This window comes from Cavia porcellus, unplaced genomic scaffold, assembly GCF_034190915.1.
Source record: "Cavia porcellus strain 051 isolate PalLab524CR breed Dunkin Hartley unplaced genomic scaffold, mCavPor4.1 scaffold_21, whole genome shotgun sequence".
Classification (NCBI taxonomy): domain Eukaryota; kingdom Metazoa; phylum Chordata; class Mammalia; order Rodentia; family Caviidae; genus Cavia; species Cavia porcellus.
In genome coordinates this window covers 64,464,391-64,484,469 of record NW_026947504.1, presented here as the reverse complement: position 1 = coordinate 64,484,469, position 20,079 = coordinate 64,464,391, and the positions used below count along the sequence as shown (strand labels likewise).

The 20,079-nt window shown below is 44.8% G+C and overlaps 2 protein-coding genes across 6 annotated transcripts in view; one reads left to right on the top strand and one right to left on the bottom strand.

Annotated features, from left to right (window-relative positions):
* Cab39l (calcium binding protein 39 like) overlaps positions 1-18,105 on the top strand; it is a 113,341-nt gene extending 95,236 nt beyond the window's left edge. For all 3 annotated transcript variants that reach the window (XM_003477486.5, XM_023560490.2, XM_063232806.1), the window contains exons 9-10: positions 6,140-6,283; positions 15,979-18,105. In XM_003477486.5, coding sequence (XP_003477534.2) covers positions 6,140-6,283; positions 15,979-16,158 — 324 coding nt within the window. In that variant the 3' untranslated portion in view covers positions 16,159-18,105. The remainder of the gene's footprint in view (positions 1-6,139; positions 6,284-15,978) is intronic.
* Positions 16,818-20,079, bottom strand: part of Cdadc1 (cytidine and dCMP deaminase domain containing 1) — a 52,745-nt gene continuing 49,483 nt past the window's right edge. For all 3 annotated transcript variants that reach the window (XR_010041836.1, XR_010041835.1, XR_010041834.1), the window contains one exon: positions 16,818-18,714. The gene's annotated coding sequence lies outside the window, so the exon portion shown is untranslated. The remainder of the gene's footprint in view (positions 18,715-20,079) is intronic.

The window sequence follows — 20,079 nt, the reverse complement described above, 5'->3', positions numbered from 1 at the left end:
TCCTGGGAAATGATGTGGCAATGCTGGGAGCCCAAAGGAGCAAGGTCCCGTGTGCCCACCACCCTGTGGAAGGGGCCAGGACACGGCATCTGCAGGGGCTGGGCACTGGGCGTGGGCCAGAGCCACAACTCTGCCCTGCACATCACACTCAGACATTCAGAAGTGTTTCTGGCAGACAATTAAACTGACTGTTTTTAATCTAGCAGTTTGTGAGATGTTCCGACTCATGACCAGCATGCTTGTCTTATTTTTATGTCATGATAATGACACTCACAGGACAATGGATTTGTTTCTAAATATTGAATACAGCTTTAAGCTAAGGCAATAAATTAAATGTTTCGTGCTACTTTTTTTTAGAGATAGGATCTCACTATATATTTCAGCCTGGCCTTGAGCCCATTGTGAGGCTGGCTGACCTTGAACTTGTGACAGTCCTGCTTCAGCCTTTCCGTGCTGAGATCGCCAGCGTGGGCCACCGCACTCAGAGTGCTTGGCTCAGTGTTTTTACACGTGCTCTGTCTGTGGAGACCTGCCTTCCGCTGTAGTTTCCCCCCACAGGTGCAGCTTCCCTTGTCACTGGGCAGGTCAGCTCCAGCCTGTCAGCCACAGTCCTCACTGAGGCAGGGACTCCCGCGAGGTGACCGTGTGGAGAAGAAATCCGGGGTGCAGGAGCCTGTGAGGACACAGCTGCGCACTGTGCTGCCCTGTGCCTGCCACCCCACCCTCCGCTCACAGAGAGCTTGCTGAGGGGCCCAGCCGTGTGCCTGAGCGGTCCAGGGCCGCAGCCAGAGCCAGGCAGCTCACCTGGGCTGCAGGGCTGCAGCTCTGGAGCAGTGCACAGAGGCGACAGTGGTCTAAAGGGCCAGCACGTAAGAAGTGGCTGACTTCCTTTTGCAGGGTGCGTCTTCCAGATGCTGGGCCGGAGGGGAGAGATTTGGGGGAAGTGAGGTAACTGAGCCACGTTGGGAGGAGGAAGCACTGAGGGCTGCGGTCTCCAGAATTCATGCCGGTACCGCCTTCAGCAGAGGCAGGCGGAACACAACACATTTTCTGGGATTGACTTTCTCTAGCGCCCTCCTCACGCAGCTGACAGAGCTTGTAGTTTGTTTTCAGCGGATGTCTCCCTCCCCAGCCCTCCTCCTGCCCTCCCCGAGTCCCGGTGGCCCCCGATCTTTGGTCAGATGTCTTTGGGCCCACGAGGTCCTGTGCCCCTTCCCTTGTGAAGTGGGTTGGGCAGAGTCTCAGTCTCCGCCAGCAGCACCTGGGCTGGGCTTGTGGATAAAGCACTCTGCTGTGCTGCCCGCTCAGAGCCACAGTTCATTAAACAACTCGAATTAAAACTTACAAGCAAATATTCCTACTCATCATCCCCAGAGTTGTACCTTGGGCAGGGATTGATATATGCTAAGTAAGCACTTGAGACGAGAAAGAGAATGCAAGTGGTTCCTGCAGCTTGCAGTTGGAGCCAGACCTACGGCACTGGCTGCCTTTCCGGGTCAAATCCTCAGTCAAACGTCTCACACATTTGTTTGCAACATGGTAAAGCTGAGCGCTGGTCAGACAGCGAAAAGCAAGAGCATCTGTCAGAAGCCAGATAAAGCATGTGTAAGAAGTTAACAGGGCTTTAAAACTTCATAAAGAGCTGGCTTTTGGGAGAACTATACTACGGACGGAGACGGTGCCAAAACGATCTTGTGTCAGTTCTGTTCAAGGGGACAGAAAGGGAGATGTGGGCAAAATGGCCCACATACAAACACGGAGCTCATTACATTTTGTGTACTCTTTTCTTTGATCTAACAATGTTTTAGGAAGCTCCACTGCTGCCATTTTGGCTTTTCCTTTTGAAAATTAGATGTACAGGGCTGGGTTAGCTCAGTGGCGTGAGCACTGCCTGGCTAGCACGAGATCATGGGTTCAATACCCAGTACCAAAAGAAAGAAAGAAAGAAAGAAAGAAAGAAAGAAAGAAAGAAAGAAAGAAAGAAAGAGAAAGAAAGCAAAGCAAAGAAAATTAGATCTATGGTAGCAAAGTATTCTGTTCCCACAGAACCACGCTTGCATTTATGAAATCTGTAAAATTTTATAACCTAGATTTTCTGCAATTGTAGGACCTAAGAGAAGTTAAATATTATAATAATAAATAATATATATAATAAAGTAGCTTAAGACTTCTGATATTTTCCTTTTTTATTTAAAAAATTATTGGTACATTCTGGACATACGTACGATCATATCCATCATCGAAAATTTGTACTTGCACATGGCCTATCTTGTTTCTCTTCCCCCCATTCTCCTGCCTTCCCATGTTTGTTTACAAACGCTTTGTTTCTGCTTTTTCCTTCTGCTCTTGTTTTTGCATGGCACTTCTTCCCTTTGCTCACGTCCTCATTTGAACGTTTTCTTCCCACTTCCCAGTATCTATTTTACACTGTGGTCCTTATTTACACTGTCAGTTTTTCACACCAGAAAAACCACTCAGAGTTACATATATGTGTCCAATCTGAGCCAAATGGAACCTCTAGCGCTGGTTTTCGAGGAATCTCCACACTAATGTCCACAGCGGTTGCACCAGTGCACACTCCCACCAACAGTGGAGAAGGTTCACTCCACAGCGCTGCCCGCATTTGTTACTGGGTGATTTCTTGGTAATAGCCATTCTTTCTGGAGGAAGGTATTTGGAATCTCAATGTTGTTTTAATTTGGATTTCTCAAATGACCAGTGATGTTGTACATTTTTTATATATTTATCTGCCATTTCTGCTTCTTCATCTGAGAAGTATCTGTTCATTTCAGATGCCTATTTTTGGATTGGGTTTTTAAACTTGGGGTTATAATTTTTTTGAGTTCTTTATATATTTTAGATAGTAATCCTTTGTTTGAGGGACAGCTGACATAAATTTTTTCTCACAATGTGGGTTGTCTCTTTACTCTGTTGGTACTTTCTTTTGCTGTGCAAAAGCTTTTTAATAAGATGAGATCCCTAGTTTTTTATTCTTCGTGCTAGAGGTTTGTTTGTGAAGTCTTTGCCTACACCAATGTCTTCGAGTTCTATTCTATCTTCCAGTAGATTGTGTTTCTGTTTTAATATTTCAAACTGTGATCCATTTTGATTTTATTTTAGTGCATGGTGAGAGATATGGATCTAGTTTAAACCTTTGGAGTATGGAAAACATTTTTCTAGCACCATTTATTAAAGAGGCTGTCCTCGTCAAAGATAAGGTGGCTGAGTGTGTTTGGAGTTGTTTCTGCGTCTTCTAATCTGTTCAACTGTTTCTCAGGTCTGGCCAGTACCATGCTGTTTTCATTACAGTAACTATGCTATTTTCTGATTCCAAAATTTGTGCTACCTGCTGGCTTTTGTTAATCACATTTTAAATTTTCCAGACTATGTTGGTCTTTAGGTCCTTAGAATCCTGGTGTCAATAAAAAGTAATTAACAGGGAAATTTCTTTCCCTCATGTGACATGTGTAAGAATTTATTTTTGATCTTACTCAGAAGCCTGGCATTTAATTACTAGCAAGAAAGATTATAATTCAAAAGAAGGTTGGTGGAATGCTTGGCTTTGAGCAATTTCATTAAAACAGTAAGCTTAAAAAAACCTCTGCATTCCGTTTGCTGCCAGGTTTAGCTGTTACTATGGGATACATAAGATAAGTAAAATGCAAATTTTTCCATATACTTTCCGTAAGAATTGAAGTTACTTCATCTGAACTGAACTTATGAATGTAACCTCAACAAATATCATTTGTATGTATGTATATATATGTTTATAAATTTTAAGGATGAATTTTCAAAGAAATGAAATTTTTTGGCCAGAACCTTTTGTTATGTCTATATGTGATATGTCTGCTCTTTCGTGGTAGAAAAATAGAACAAAACATTGTCTCGCCAGCTTGACAGTGTAGCATGCTGGAGCTCAGGAACCACCCGTTACTGTCATGTCTGGGGCTTAGTCCTCCAACCTCCCTGATTCCCAGGAGTTTGATTTAGGAACTTTCCTCTGAACTACCATTCGCTTGTCAGAGAGATGAAAGAAGTCATATTGTCCAGATAAAGGCAGTTTGCTTTGAAAAAAAGAACAAATTACCAAGTAATTTAGGTGAGCTCTGGAGAACGCAGAGGGATGGTGCTGTGAGGTCTGTATAGGAGACAGGTGGTGCTGGTGCTGGTGCTGGTGCTGGTGCTGGTGGTTGTTATTGGGAGCTTTTGGGGATAGAGTCTCACTGTGTAGTTCAGGCTGGCTTCAAACTCACAGCAGCCCTCCTGCCTCGGCCTCCTGAATGCTGGGATTACAGGTGTGTGCCACTTGCTTGGCCGAGCAGGTTGCCCGAGACCCTACTAGGCCGTGCACTGTAGCTGCTGGCTGCATGCAGAGGTGAACTTTTGTATCTTTGAAGTGTCTGTTTCACGGAGCGCTCACAGTGTAACGCTTCTGTAATAATGAAGCTGTGCTTTGCTTCTCCACCTTGTGTGAAGGGGAGAGCTCTGTTGGTATGGCGCACCCCAGGGACATGTGCACACGTCACGCAGGCACGGGAGCCACACCGTTAGGCAGCTGTACGGACCGCTGCACTGCGAGACCAAGTGAGTATGCATGGAAACGAATAAGCACACTGAGCAGGAGCCTCGAGTGACTTGGTGGGAGAGAAGAGGCCTCCCGAACTGCTCCTCTGAGCCAGACCGGAGGGTGGGGTGGTTTACACGCAGACAGGCAGGAGGTAAGAATCAGACAAAGGCAGGAAAGTTTCCCGGAGAGTGTGAAGTTAACTCTGTGGATTCCTGGGAGGTTGGGGAGAGTGAAGATTAACGACTTCATTGCATTGTTGCTATTCTGTCCCTGTGACAGTAGCTAATGGCCAGCTAGTATCCGCGTGGCCATCCCTCTTCACATGCAGCAGACATTAGATCAGCGCACTAAGCCTGCAGGTGTGCAGCTCTTACCTGTTAGACAGAAGATGCATCCTGGGCAAAGGGGGTCCTTCTGGCAGCCACACATTGAAGTGCGCGTGTGCACACACATGTGCCCCTACGCGCACACCTGGCTTCTGTTGTGACAGAGCAGCCTCCACCCCCACTCCGTGTGCATTTCCCTCCCACCCAGGATTCCTGTGAACAGCATGCAATGTGCTATCATCCTGAGGTTTCCAGGGAAGGCCTAGTGCATAGAGAGCAGCAGGAAGTGGTCTTCCGCAGGAAATCACATGCTGGGACCCTGCACCGCCCGGCTGCTGGAGTTTCCGGAATTACTTCTGGACCAAAGCTCTGAGCGCAGAGCGGCGTGGCCGCAGCCGTGCTTCTGGACCAAAGTCTTCAGCTCTTTTCATTTTGGGCACTTTAATTGTGTTTTACAGTAATATTACATTTAGGGGATCTTTATTTATATTTGTCACCGTAAAATGTTTTGCTTTACTTTTTCATAAAAACTTGATACACTTGAAAAGCTGAGATATCAATTCACTGATTTTTTTTCCTGGCTTTATACCAGATTTTATATAAAAGTCCAAGGCAAGGTGAGAGTCAGTTAACATAAAGCTGTTCCCAGTAAGCTCCTATAGCACATTTGTTGGGAACAAAAGGATAACGGTAGAATCAATTGTGTTATTCCTGAGGCACAATACATGGTTGAAAAGCACTATAATTAAACTGAGTGGTGAAAGTTAATTTATTTCTATGTCTTGGTGAGCTATAACAATGACTGGCTGGAAAAAATGCTTTAAACCCTCATGTTAGCAAAACCATGTGAAATAACAACTGCTGCTTTTGTGCCTTTGTGTGTGTGTACGTGTGTATACGTGTGTGTGTACATGTGTGTGTACACGTGTGTGGGGGGCTACTGGTAATTGGGCTCAGGTCCTCTGCACTGAGCTGCATTCCCGGCCCTTTTTTATTGTTTTCTTCTGAGACAAGGTCTCACTAATTTGCTGGCTCCCAGCCTGCGCTCAAAGGTGTAATTCTCCCGCCTCAATCTGGAATTACAGGCCGGTACCACCATGCCCAGCTCTGTGTCTGTGTTCCAAGATGTGCTTAATGACTGTCATCTTTCACAGCACCATTTTACATATTTTAGTCTTTAGTGAAATGTCCTTGACTAAGGGAACCGGGAGGCCCGTCACAGCTGTCACTTTGTTTTTGCTTGTAGCTGCTAGGCGAGCTGATCCTGGACCGCCACAACTTCACCATTATGACCAAGTACATCAGCAAGCCAGAGAACCTAAAGCTGATGATGAACCTTCTTCGAGATAAGAGTCCCAACATTCAATTTGAAGCCTTTCATGTCTTTAAGGTAAAGAGCAGCCTGAGAAAATAATCTCGTGTCTGTTTATTGTTGTTATTTTGTTTTTTCAGTTTTAAGTGACACTTGCCTGCTTTTTTCTCTCCTTCATAGAGAGAAAATGAAATCAGTGTTCTTTTTGTTTTGCATGATTTAGATGAAATTTTAGAACCATGGTAATGAATTCTTGGTTCTAAATGATTTGCTAATTTATATCTTTAAATATTTTTTTCTAAAAATATTTATTTATTGATGACATTCTCCTGCTAATCTAGTCACACTATACTATTCCTTCAGTCTAGTAGTTAGGCAAATTTCTCTCTGGCTATTACATATGGATTAGAAATTCAGAGAAATTTCTTGTCCACAACTACCTGCCCTATTGTCAGAGGGCTACCCACCTAGTACTTGAGATAAGATTAAACAATCAACCTCAATTTACAATGCACTAAAAAATAAATCAGGTCTGTTTCTTCCAGTGAAAGCTCTTCAGTTCCCTAGAAATCAATCAGATGAGGTGGGGGGATCTAATGAACTGTAAAGACACTGAGCTCCCTGACACTATGCTCTGGAGCTCAGGATTTCTTTCTTTCGTAAGAGGCTGACCTTTTTCTCACTGAGAAGTCTTAGTTAGAGCTGTTTCCTGCAGATTAACAAAGCAGTCAGAAATTTAGAGCCCCAAGTGTCAGCCTCTTGCTTTCTGAGGCTCCCTCTCTCTGAACCTGCAGGGAAAGCCTGAGGATACACCCAGTACCCTTGCTCTCATTCATTACTGGCTTAGAAATTTGGGTCTTTTTTAAAATATCTTTCTTTGACGGGGTGGTAAAATCACTTTCTAGAAATGTGAGCTTATAGATCCTTGAGGCAGATGAGAGGAAACTATCTGTAATCTCGTATCTTTTTTTTTTAAGACATGGTCTCACTATGTAGTTCAGGCTACCCTTGAACTCAGTATGTAGCCCAGGCTGGCCTCAAATTTACAGTGATCCTTCTGCCTCAGCCTCTGAGTGCTGGGCACGTTACCACCTACTCAGCTGTAATCCCACACTCCTAATTACTACAGACATTTTCCTATGCCCTTGAGGGACCTTTCGCAGCTATATCCAAATTGTACAATTAACTATGGCAATTTTGAGAACAAGGGGAATCTACCCTGCCAGATATTAGGATCTGGCTAAATCTCAAAAAATTTCATTTAGTAGAATAAGCAAATGTTAAAAGGACATAACTTATTCAAAGTTTAAAAATACACAAGGCAACAGTGTATGTGGATTCATACATACACGTTTTTACCCAGAGGAGAGTGAATAATGTGAGCCATCCAGAAGCCATTATATTTGTATTTAAAAGTTTCCAGATGTTAGAGCCGATGGTAGCAATATGTAGTCTTATATATTTCTCTCTATATTCTTATCTGTGTTAGAATTATTTCATAAAATTTAAACAAATGGATAAGCAGCAGTAGAACACCGCGGGACTGAGAAACGCTGCTACTTTCCCAAGACCCTGCTGACTGCATCAGGAGCGCAGCAAGGTCCTGTGTCACATCACCCAGCTCCACACAAGGGTGCTCTGTCTCCCAAGACGAAAACAAGCTTTTTATAATCTTGTTCAAAAATGCAGTTTTAAGGAGGGCTTGGTGTGTGGAAAAATAGAAATAACCTGCTTTTACCCTCAGAAGAGCAGAAATGGATCACAGGAGGTGCATTTAAAATAGTTCACTGCTTGTTTACTTGAACGTGTATAAATTGAGCTTGCCCTGTTCCTTCCACTCAGATTAAGAACTTGATTGTTTGCTTCCCAAAAATAATATTTTGCTATTTAGAAAAAAGTAACAGCTGAGTCCTAGAATTTTTTCACAGTTCTTTATTAATAGTTTTTTTTTCCCAAACACCCTCTGTAAAAGGTGCAAAAAAATATTGTTAATCTGCAATCCATGCCTAACTGGGCATTTTTCCTCTACTTTGCTAACTGTGGTAACACTGAGCAGGAGAGATGCACATCGTATCAGTTCTCGGGTATCCAGACAAGAGCAGGGGCCTGGGTAATAACACGGCCTTAAACACTGCCAGTCTTCCTGACAAGCACCACAGTGTTGAATAGCCAGAACTTTGGGGGGTTGGAGGTGTATGTAGGCAGTCTCCTCCTGCGTACTCCTTTCAGAAACACCGATGTTTTGGGTCTGGGAATCATTTCCATCCAAGGCCCAGGGAATGAGGAAAATAGCTTTGTGCCACCAGTAAAACTGCCTGTAACTCAAGGAGGCTGAGGCAGGAGGACAGAGTTTCAAGCTCAGCCTGGGACACTTACAAAGCAATTTAGTGAGGCCCCATCTCAGAAACATAACAGGAAGGCTGGGGCTGGGTACATGGCCTAGTGCAGGAGCCCTACGCTCAATCCCCAGAACCATAAAAGCAAAACCAAAAAACCTGCCAGCAGAGCCAGAGAGCCCTGGACACTGCGCTCCCAGAAGGATTCGGACTTGCCACACTATTTATAAATTATATAAGAAAATCAGAGTAAGAGGAGCTCAGAGCTCAGGGATGAAAACTGTGTGTCACAGACCTGTGAAAGGCAAAAATGAGCTGAGAGTGTGATGGGTGCAGATAGGAAACCAGGAGAGCAGGGGTGGCTGGGGAGGCTGTGGCGCACCGTGGTGCACCCGGCAGCTGGGGAGATCCCTGTTACCACGGCAGAGCACTTTTGGTGGAATGCCACGACCTGAGCCAGAGCAGACCCAACACCGACGCTGAGGAAATATGCTATAAATAAAGTACATTTCCTAAAGATGGGCTTTTGCGAGTAAGTTATTGAAAATGGTCCTAGAATCAATCACCTTTCCTCTGGAAAAAAATCCATGTCTGGGAAGACATGAGAAATTATATGTGGGAGGTGAATGAGCTACATTCTAAAGGTCCCTTTCAGTTGAAAGTCTGTTCTTTCTACAGTTGATTGTAATAAAGTGTTAGAAACATAGGTTCACCTTTTTAATAGAATTTTTAGGAGCAATAAGTGTACTCTTTGGTTAAAGGATAATTTCATTTTTGTAATGTATTACTCAATATTATATAATATTATTTAGATTTTTCTCATTTTGTATTGGTTCCTGTACTCTAACAATATAATGAAGGATAAGTAAATTTTATTATAGAATATAATTGCAAAAAAGATTATATTTGCAAATAATAACAAGCAAAGAATGTCTTTTAAGCCGGAATTAAACCGTAAAGTAGTTAGGGATGTGTGTGTGGTGGGGTATTAGCAGGGGTCAGACCCGGCCCTCGCACACGCCTGAGCATGGCCCGTGCCACTGACTCACATCCCCAGCCCAGTTACTGGGTTAAACTCTGACAGCAGATGTTTGCGGAAGCAGTTTTTGTTATGTGTGATGTTGGTGATGCCTTTCGAAGGAAATGACAACCATAAATTAATGAGCAATCACTCTGGTAGACTCTTGCTAAACATTTACAAGGATTATCTCCTTTACTGCTTTTAAGGGAAAAGAGTATATGTACACAGGTAGGCATGTCTGTGTGTGGCTGTACAGATACACAAGATAGGTAACTATACTGCTGATCTCAGTTCCACAAAAAGAACAGTTTGTGCTTTCATTGTTTGCTCATTTTTATACCTCAATCTTATAACCTAAGCAACTACTTCTAAGGAAGCAATATGCCATTCATTAACTAGTGTTAATTTTCCTCTATTTTTTGAAATTCTGTATCATTTGTAGCCTTTTTTTCGTTTTGCTTTTTTAAAATAAAAAAAAAGTAAATACATATTGTCATTAACACAAAGCAAAACAAAACAAAACCAAAAATCCAGTAAAGTTTTAGTGATTAAAGGGGGTGAAGTACTTATACCTACTAAGATGTGGGTGAACCCTGAAATCCTGCTAACTGAAGGAGGTCAGTGGCAAAGACTTCATCAATACGAAAGGCCTAAAATGGGCGAATCTCTAGAGGCATAAAGGAGAGGAGTGGTTTGCGACGGGGAGGTACAGGGTGGAAGGGGTGACTGCTAGTGGGGTCAGGGCTTCTTTTGGGGGTAATACAAGTGTCCCAAAGTTGACTATAGTGATGCACAACCTTAAATATACTAAAAGCCGTTGAAATGTACAGTTTAAATTGGTGAATTCTATGCATGTAAATTATATATCTTAATAAAGCTATTTTTTAAAACCTTTAAAACTCCTATGAAATACAGGTCATCAGAAGATTAATTCTACCAACAAAATGGCCTACAAACCTTGACTTATGTATATCATATTATTAAGGAAGTTTCCAAACACCCACCACATGTTTGGCTTCAACGAAACAAAACAAAACTGTACAAAGAAAACCCAAAACAGATCCCTGTTTCCTTGACCTGCTGGTTTACTTAAAGTTTTGCAGATGAGAAGGTGTCGTTACAGTTTTACCCGACTCTTTACCCCTTCCTTCCCCTGAAACAGTACCAGCTGTGATCTGTCTGCCCAAGGGAACTGCCCTCCTCCGGGAGAGCCTGGCGCTGAGGGACTCTGCCGTGGGCGCTGGTAGAGTGCCAAGCAGGCCTCTGGGCACGGGCCCTGCAGCTCCTGCAGCGGCCAGAGTCTCACCTCAGCTGCGTGGGCCTCAGCTGGAGAGTGGGCCAGTGAAGCCGGCTTAAGGACAGAAGCGTGCCATACACACGATCTGTGTGACACGGCCCAGTGCGTGGCGAGGACTCGGTGACTCTGGTGCCATCTCTCAAGCCGTCTCACGTAGTGATTGTGTGAAACATATTATTAAGCTAAAGATCAGGCGACAAGCCTGTGTGTGTGGAATGCTAGCTCAGTTTTGTTTAAGACGTGTCTGTGGATGTCTGTGCACACAGAAAACAGCGCTCGAAGACTTCAGCAAGGTGGTTTTCTTTGGGCGGAGGAGTTAGGTGGCTTGGTGTTTGTACTTTACTTTTTATACTGATTGAATAAAACTGTGTCGGTGCTAGCATGGAACTCTGGGCTCCACACGCGCGTGCTGAGCTGCTCCTCAGCCCGTGGGGACTTTTTGCTTTCTTCTTTGTGTTTTATTTCTCTATTTCCCACATGTGTCACTGCGTCCTCAGAGTGACTGTAGGAGTGGCAGCCTGGGGAGACAGGCGTGGGGCAGGGCTAGCGGCTGGTTTCCAGAATGTGTGAATGCTGGACCCGCGGCCTCGGCCCCCTGCTTTGCTTCCCTCCAGGCTCGGTTTCTTCTTTGCTGTGCGGTGAGGCTCAGTCCAGTTCCGACGTGGGAGCAGCAGGACTTAGCAGCAAGCTCACTCGCAGGCGTAGGGTTCTGGTTCTGCTTTCTTAAATGAGAAAAAAAGTTTGCCTGATCAGTGCCTACAAGTACTGATCACAGTATTCTGTGTACTAGTTTGATAAGAACACGCGTGCCAGGCGTTCAGTGTGCACCTCTGCAAATTAGGCCTGCAGAGCAGGGGACAGACCCTCCACTACCTTATCTGGATCGAACTGCTCTTGATAAAGGAGAATTTGAATGACATTAATGAATGAAAGCATAGACTTCTGTTTTTCATAGGAATCATTCCAGTTTCAAATGGAAAGAAACTCATATTTTTGGTTCAGGAAACTAAAAATATTTGAGTTGTGGCCATGGTATTTACCTTTTTCTCGTGCTTGAGATGCCGTAAATTACGTGTCTGAGACCTGTTGTATAAGCCGAGGGACACTGGCCTTCTGAAGGGACCTCCCAGGCAGCTGCCCTGTTTAACAGCTTTGGGCCCGCTTTGAGAAAAATGAGGACAGCAGAGAGGACCCAAGAAGCTGTTCCGAACCCCCCAGTCAAAAGCGTCGGTCCCCGCCGCCCCAGTTAGAAGTGGCCCCTCCGGGTCAGTGGTCCACCGCAGCTGCCCGGGACTCACGCATCTGTCACAGCCGCCTGCTGCCAGTAACCAGCTTCAGAAGCAGCAGAGGTCAAGAGCTTTCAAAACCGAAAATAAGGAAGAATTTAACATTTGAGAATAAACAACGTTTTTCCTAGGTTTATGGCATAGGGTTTGGGTTCAGTGGAATGAATCCAATTGATGCCTGTCAGCAAATTTCACATATATTTTATTTTTTTCTAGAAATAAAAACTGTTTTTTTATGTAGTTACCACAAAATGCCAGATGAGTTTTAGCTAAAACTTCACAGTGACTCCATTATAAACAAATAGTTATCAGAAGAGAGGCAGTTTGGTTTCCTGATATGATTTCCTGACATACAAATAGGTATTATAGAAACATCAGACATTCTGTGTAATGTTGTAAACAAACCCAGAGTAACTTTTGTTGTAACAGTTTTAATTTGCTGTAGTAAAACATTGCCATTCACCACATGAACCATTTAAAGTATTCTGATCCAGTGACTGTCAGCATATTCACAATGTTGCGCAGCCATCACCACTGTCTATTTCTGGGACATTTCAGCACCCAGAAAGCAAAGCCTGTACTCGGCAAGCAATCCCTCCCCATTTTTCCCTGCCCCACCCGCTGGCCGCCACCGATCTGTTTTGTAGTTCTGTTGATTCGCCTGTCCCGGGTCTCTTTATAGGTGGATCAAATCCGTGTTGCGGGCTGAGCCCTCACGCCTCCTTCCTGCCAACACGGAGGGCACCGGGGCATCCCTCAGTGCTGTGTGGGTAGCTGTTCATCAGCTGGCTGGTACTTAGGCTGCTTCCACTTTGGACTAGTATGAGGAGTGCTATGTTGAATATTAGTGTGTAAGTTTTTGTTTGAACACGCATTTTCCATTTGTAGGAATCCAATTTACGATGTGGTAATCCAACATTTAACGTACTGAGGAAATACCAAACCGTTTTCCACTGAAGAAGCTCCATCGCACCTTCCTTCCTTCAAAGTTCAGGGTTCCAACTGCTCTTTGGCCCCAACACTTGTTATTATGTTTTACTTGATTGTACCCATCCTGGGAGCGGGAAAAGGATGTCACATTGTGATTTTGATTTGCACTTCCCTAATAATTTGGAGTGGTTTTTCATGTGCTTATTGGCCATTTGCATATCTTTGAAGAAATGTCTGTTCAAGTCCTTTGTCTTTTAAATGGATTGTTTATTTTTTATTGGGTTATAAGGGTTCTTTACATATTCTACATACATGGCACTACTGGGATATGTAATTTAAAATTTTTTCTCCAATTTGTTTTTCTTTTTATTCTACCAAGCATCCTTTGATACACTAAAATTTTAATTTTCCTTTTTCAGTACTGAACCCAGGGCTTCCTGAATGTTAGCTAAGCAGTGAGCTACATCCCCATCCTTGTATTTCTGTGTGCAGACAGTGCTCAGCACTCCTTAACACTCACTGAGGGAAAAATTCCCACGGCCTTTGATGGAAAGAACAGAAACATCAAGAATTAATGTGTCATATTTAAACTCAGAAATGAGTTAGCCAAATGAGTTGAATATGAGAGATTTGTGGGGTTTGGCGTCCAGTTTTGAACCTTACCTAGCAAAGTGTTCTGTTTTATGTTCTGACGAGTGCACACAAGCACCCTGGGTCTGATGTCAGCTTGGTCTCACCAGTTGTGTGTGCCTGGAGCGGCACTGACCCCCCTGCTGTCCCCACTGACCAGCCCCAGTGCTGAGCTCTCTTCCAGTGTCCATGACGGTTCATGTCATATTCCCACCAAACCTCCCAGTGACCTCAGGACACACGAGTGCCGTTCTTACCATTTTCCAGATGAAGACACTGGGGTGCAGAGAGGTCAAGGAGTACGGCAGGGCCATACCACTCTTAAGTGGGAGCACTGAAGTGTGAATCCAGGCCACGCGCCTCAGTCTGTGGTTCAGTCGGAGGGGGCCCGGCAGTCAAGTTTCTTCCCTGGATTAAACCTCAGTTTCCTTATTTATCAAACGGGGAAGTAGTCATCACCCCTCAGGGTGTTGTGTGGATTAGTGTTCTGATGAGTGTGAAGTGCTGATCCCACTAAGTAAAAATAACCAGCTAGCGGGGCTACATATAGGTGGTGCAAGGTCATGGAGACAACCGACCGGGACAAGGGTGATGGGGCAGTGACTGAGCCCTAAGCCACGGTCAGCCACATCGCCTCGGCAGTCACAAGTCCCCACTCTGCGGGGCCCACAGGGGGTCATCAGAAGACTCCCCTGTGCATGCATGCTCAGGGCACTTCCTCACACTGCAGGCAGAGGCTCTCTTATTCCGGATGAAACTATTAAGAAGGCTTTGTGGACACTGCCAATAAACAGGACTGGGAGTTTTTTTGAGACAGAGACTTTCTATGTAGTTCAGCCTGGCCTTGAACTCTGTGTAGCCCAGGCTGATCTTGAACTCACAGCGATCCTCCTACCTCACTTTCTTGAGTGCTGGAATTACAGTCACGTGCCACCACACCTGGCCGAGAAGTGGGATTTGAGCACTGTCACTTACCTGAGAACCTGCCGTGCCGTACCCTTCATCCCCCGCGGGCTCCTGTGGGACAGCAGCCAGTCACTGCCCGTAGTGGGACTTCTATTAGTGTAATTCCAGATTCCCGGAACTCTCTTGTTGCCTCCGTTTGTAAAAGTTCTCCCCGTGGCTCACGTGCCCTCTCACACGGCCCCACGCCATGAGCCCGCCTGCCCCACACCTGAATCTCATGTTACCTCCAGCTTCGCGTGCCTTTGTTTCCTTTTATTCCCCCTTCATTGGTCCTTAATATTCTGGCAGGGTTTTCTCCTGGCCTGCACTTGCCGGAGTGGCAGAACTTCGTAACTCCCGCTGCCCCATAGTAACCAAGCCGTGACACTGGCAGGGTGCTGCTGGGAAGCCCTGGCTCTGTGGAGGAGTCAGGAGCCCAGGACATGCAGCAGAGAGCTCTATAGGGTCAGGGCCCCTTCGATTTGTGTTCCGACCTTAAAGTTCACCAAGCCATCCTGCAGTTCTGTGATTGTAGCGGCTGCTGTCTTTCACAGTGATGCTGCTTGTGGTCTGGGAAGCAGGACCCGCGCTAGGCGAGTGTTCTTCCACTGAGCTGCACTGGGAGCCTAGAGCTAAACTGGTACTAGTGCAGGATTGTGATTTCCACCAGGATTATGCTTTAGACTCTTTGTGGAACTTTGTGAAAACACAATTCCAGACCTGCCCTGCTGAGCTGGAATGGGGTGGGGAAGGTCGACAGCTGCCAATATATCCAAGAAAACAGTGCCAGTGGTGACCCCCAAAGTGAGAGGACACTATTCATTTAAGTGTATTCCCTGTTCAAAAGATACATTGTAAAACAAGATACATACGTCAAATTCTGTAAGTTGTTCATGTTTATAGACATATTTGGTAGGAGGAAACTGGTCAAAATGTAGTTGGTGATGGAAACTCACTGCTGGAAGTGGGGTTGGAGGGGTGGAAGGCAAGGGTTTGGCTCCATCTGTCATGTTTTATTTCCTTAAGAAGAGATTTGACACAAAATGTCAAAATTGGTTCAGTTTGTGTAGTGATTATATTTGTGCCTGTTTCATTATTTTGTTTGAAAGGTTCATAATTAAAATAAACATTCCAAATGAAAATAGAATCAAAAATGTGTCCAAATGGCTCTGATGTGCTCCTGGTGAGCTCCGAAGACAGCTGCAAGGTGACCACCGAGCGTGCTGGGGGAGGCTCCCCCACATTCAACAGAGCACTCAGAACAAGCAGGGGCTCGGGGTCCTGGGGGTGTGCTCTCCTCATCTTTATTATTGCTTCTAATGTTCCAGGTATTTGTGGCCAGTCCTCACAAAACGCAGCCTATTGTGGAGATTCTGTTAAAAAATCAACCCAAACTCATTGAGTTTCTGAGCAGCTTCCAAAAGGACAGGACAGACGACGAGCAGTTCACGGATGAGAAGAACTACTTGATTAAACAGATTAGAGACTTGAAGAAAACAGCCCCATGAGGACTTCACCGCATGTCACCGTCCTTCATTTGCCTCTGCAGTTTGTACGATGTTTCAAAAAGTCACTGCTCTTGCGAAGTGTCTGGAGGTGCCTGTTTTTTTTTTTTTCCTAATCAATTAACTGTTCAAAATAGATGGAATATAAATGCTTGAATGGAAAAAATTAACCTAGAATAATAATTATTCACTTTAATCAAGTTTGCAATTATTTATGTGAAATCAGAGCTATTGTAGTACATGTTGATGAGCAGTTTTTAACTTGCAGAGCCGAGCCCTTGGCCACCGAGGAGGAGGAGCTCAAATGCACCTCTGAGACCTTGGGAACCCCAGGGTGGAGCAGGGAGCTGCAAAATCCTTGCCTATCTGCACTTTTCAGATCCCTTAAGCACTGAAAGGTCACAGAAGATCAGATCAGTGTTGCCAGTCTGTGTATCCTCTTCCTCCCAGCCTGATGTCTTCTGACTAATTAGCAGGTCCCAACCTCCTTCACTGTGGCACATCCCACCCCACCCTGACCCAGGCACATGCCTGCTCCACCGCAGAGGGAGCAAGTGGGTGGAATCAAGATGGCTCCGCAAGGGCCATGGGGCACAGTGGGCTCCGAGAGAGAGCTGCAAACAAACAGCTCCAGAGAGTCGCTGCTGTTCCACACCAACGTCTAGAGGTCAATGATGTCGGGATATTTTATTCTTAACTGGCAATACAGGAAGAATGCTTTGTAAAGACAGTGTTTTCAGGGTGAGAATCATTACATTGGGTACAAACCATGGGTCCAGAGAGTTATGGTAGGGAGCTTGTATCCATGGGTGGTAATGCCCATGGAAAGGGAAATCATTTGTGCATCTCAAATGATTAGACATTTTTTCCAGTTTGTTCTCTGATAAGCTTTCATTCTTTAACTTCTCATCAAAGTCTTCAGTAATAATGTAAAAAAAATCTAAAAATTTTGGTCCCAAATACTCTCCTGCATACTGTAATTAAGGAGTTTATCTGTGTATTTGGTGGCTTAATATTATTCCATAACATGATATAGGAACAAAAATAAATTTTAAAAAGGTCACAGTTTCTTTTCAGGTACCAAATATATAAAAAAACTTGTGGCTGTAATTATAATTTTAAAATTCTGTTACACCATGAGTTTTGACATCCATTGAAACCCTCAGTTTTTATACTTGGGGGCTTCTTTTTTCCTTCAGCCAGCTTTTTCTCTTCCCAGAGAGGGAAAAAGAACTATGTTTTCCAGGCTCAGTCCCCTCTATAGACTTTGTCCCTGAAGAACTACCTGATGGGAATCCCGCGGCCTGGCTGGGACTCAAGTGTTGTTTTTGTGCCCAGAGTGCAGCTTGAGGCAGACGGTGCTGACCTGCCACAACTTCCAGTCGCAGCCCTGGCCAGGGCCATCGAGGAGAGTCAGGAAGCCCCTGATGCCCTGTGTCTAAGCCCCTGATGCCAGATTATCTTTATAACATTCCTTGGCAGTCCAGAGTCCCTTTGAGTTTGACTTTTCTGGGTTTGACTGAGTGTAAATACTTTTAAATGAAGGTGAAACAGTAATTGAAAGTGTGTGTGGTTGCTTAATACTATTTCGTAACATCATGAGACATATGTTTTCTGCTGGAAAGTAAGGCCTGGTGATCATTCTTTTTTGATAGACACACTACTTATGCTGGCTTGAATTAGCCCTTCATAGCATTCCCTTATTCTAGCTCCGTACCTACCATGTTTGAAAATTATAGTCTCCAACCCAGTAAATGAAGTAGCTGGGTTTTTATTGTGATGTCAGTTTGTAAATTATTAACTCAAAAGGGGGAGCAGGAAGCTCACAGTCAAAATATGTTTGCACAAAGATCACTGTATATAGTGTGAGAACTAATTTTGAAAAGGTCATATTTAATAAACTATCCCCAAAGCACATGTTTAAGGCTAAATAAAAAGGTACTACATATACTCTCTGGTTGTTTTCATTGTCCTGAATGTTGGTTATGCAGTTGTGTTTTTGTCAACACTACAAACAAGGACAAAACATGGGTCAGTTGTGGTGGGGTGCTGGGTACCCCAAAACCCCACTCCATCCATGGCCCTGTCCACATCCCATTGACCAAGTGATGAGCGCCTTTGATCAAGTGCCACTCACCAGACACTAGATTTCCACATTCTATTAAATCTTGGAAGACATGGGAATTCTAAGAAGTCTATCCAAGCTCTAAGATGGGACATACTAGATAGAAACCCACGGTGGTCTGAGGCCCAGCTCCTCTTTTTCTCTCCTTCATCGCCCAGGCTGCAATCTGGGAAAGGTCAGGGAAGTATGTGGTGCTCTCCCCGCGGCCGCCTGGGAGGCTCCTGCGGTGTCAGGGTCCTGGAATGCAACCAGCAGGCCTGAGCTCACGATGTTCTTGGACGAGGTCTCGACTAAAGTCAGGCATCTGTGTAAATGTCAGGACTCCACTTGGAGCAGAGGCTCAGCAGCACACACCCCTCATAAATGTTCTTGACTCCCAGCCTCCTGGGTTCTCATCCTTTGCTGGCAGGAAATTACACAAGACCTGGAACTGACTGTAATGTGAAGAGAAATGAGATTCAGAAATCACTAGAATTGCTTTTTTAAAGTAAATAATGATTTGCATTGATTTTTTAAAAACAGATTTGTGTGTGTGTGTGTGTGCGTGTGTGTGTGACGCTGGGGACTGAACCAGCATCCACCCTTGTTAAAAACAGGGTCTCACGACATTTTCTAGGCTGACCTTGAACTTACGATCGTCCTGCCTTAGACTCCAACAGTAGTACAGCTACTACCCAGCTTGTAAAGAGACACTGAAAAATTAAACTTGACCTGGCTAAGCAGACAGAAAAGATTAAAAATGGCATGAGATGGAAGTGGCTTAGTTTTGAAATCTGGAAAATGCTGGCGTGCAGCTGCCATGGTCAAGGCAAAGCAGATGGAAAGGTATGTGCAGCCTCCCCGTGACAGAGAAGGACACTGAGAAACTTGTTTCCAGCTCAATGCTGGCAGCAGTCCGGGACTCAGAGCCAGGACTAACCCCAAAGGCCAAGCACGGGAAACCAGGCTGCCAGCCAGGCCACACCCAGCCTGCTCTTCAGCTCTCCATTGCCTCAGCCTGAACGGAGGCAGTCTTGGACACTATCCGAGAGGGTAGCTCAGTGGGAAGATTTCAAAAGTCAGATTTCACTCAGTAGGCTGACTATTGCCCTTGGTTGTCTGGTGTTTGGAAAATCAAATTAGACCTACGTTTTGGGTCCTCAGTTTCTCCACCATTTGGACTTTATAGCACCAGTTTCTGATGGTAGTTGGGCACCTTCTGTATTTCCTTGGCTTGTTTGTTCAGTTGGACAACATTAGTGTAGATTTCCTGACTGGACTGTTGACTCCCAGCCGGCCATTCCTCCATTTCACATTGCTCATGGTACAGTGTCATGGGCCTGCCTGGAGGTTGAAGTGTGTCATGGCTTGTGTTCAGATGGTCCCCCCAAGCCTCATGCAATTGTGGAGGCAGCTGAATCGAGCGTTTGTGATTGGTTCATTGTGTAGCACTCAGATTGGTGGTGTGAGTGTTGCACCCACCCAGGGCAGAGCTGACACAAATGTGAGGGTGGGAAGGAGGCCTGCTTTTTGCTCTTGTCCTGTTCACTCTTGCTGCTTGAGCCACCATGAACAGCTCTCCCTATGCCATGCCTCCTTGCCTTGGAACCAGCCTCCAAAACTGTAAGAAATAAACCTTTCCTTCCCAAATTTTGGGCATCCAGTTTTTGTCTCAGCAATGAGAGAAAAGTAACCAAGACAAAGTGCATGATAAATGTCCCTTCATGAGCCACTTCCTCCCACCTATTCTTTAGAAGGAAGGGTGTGCAGTTATCCTGGAATAAAGACAAATCATACACACATGCACAAAGTCACAAGCC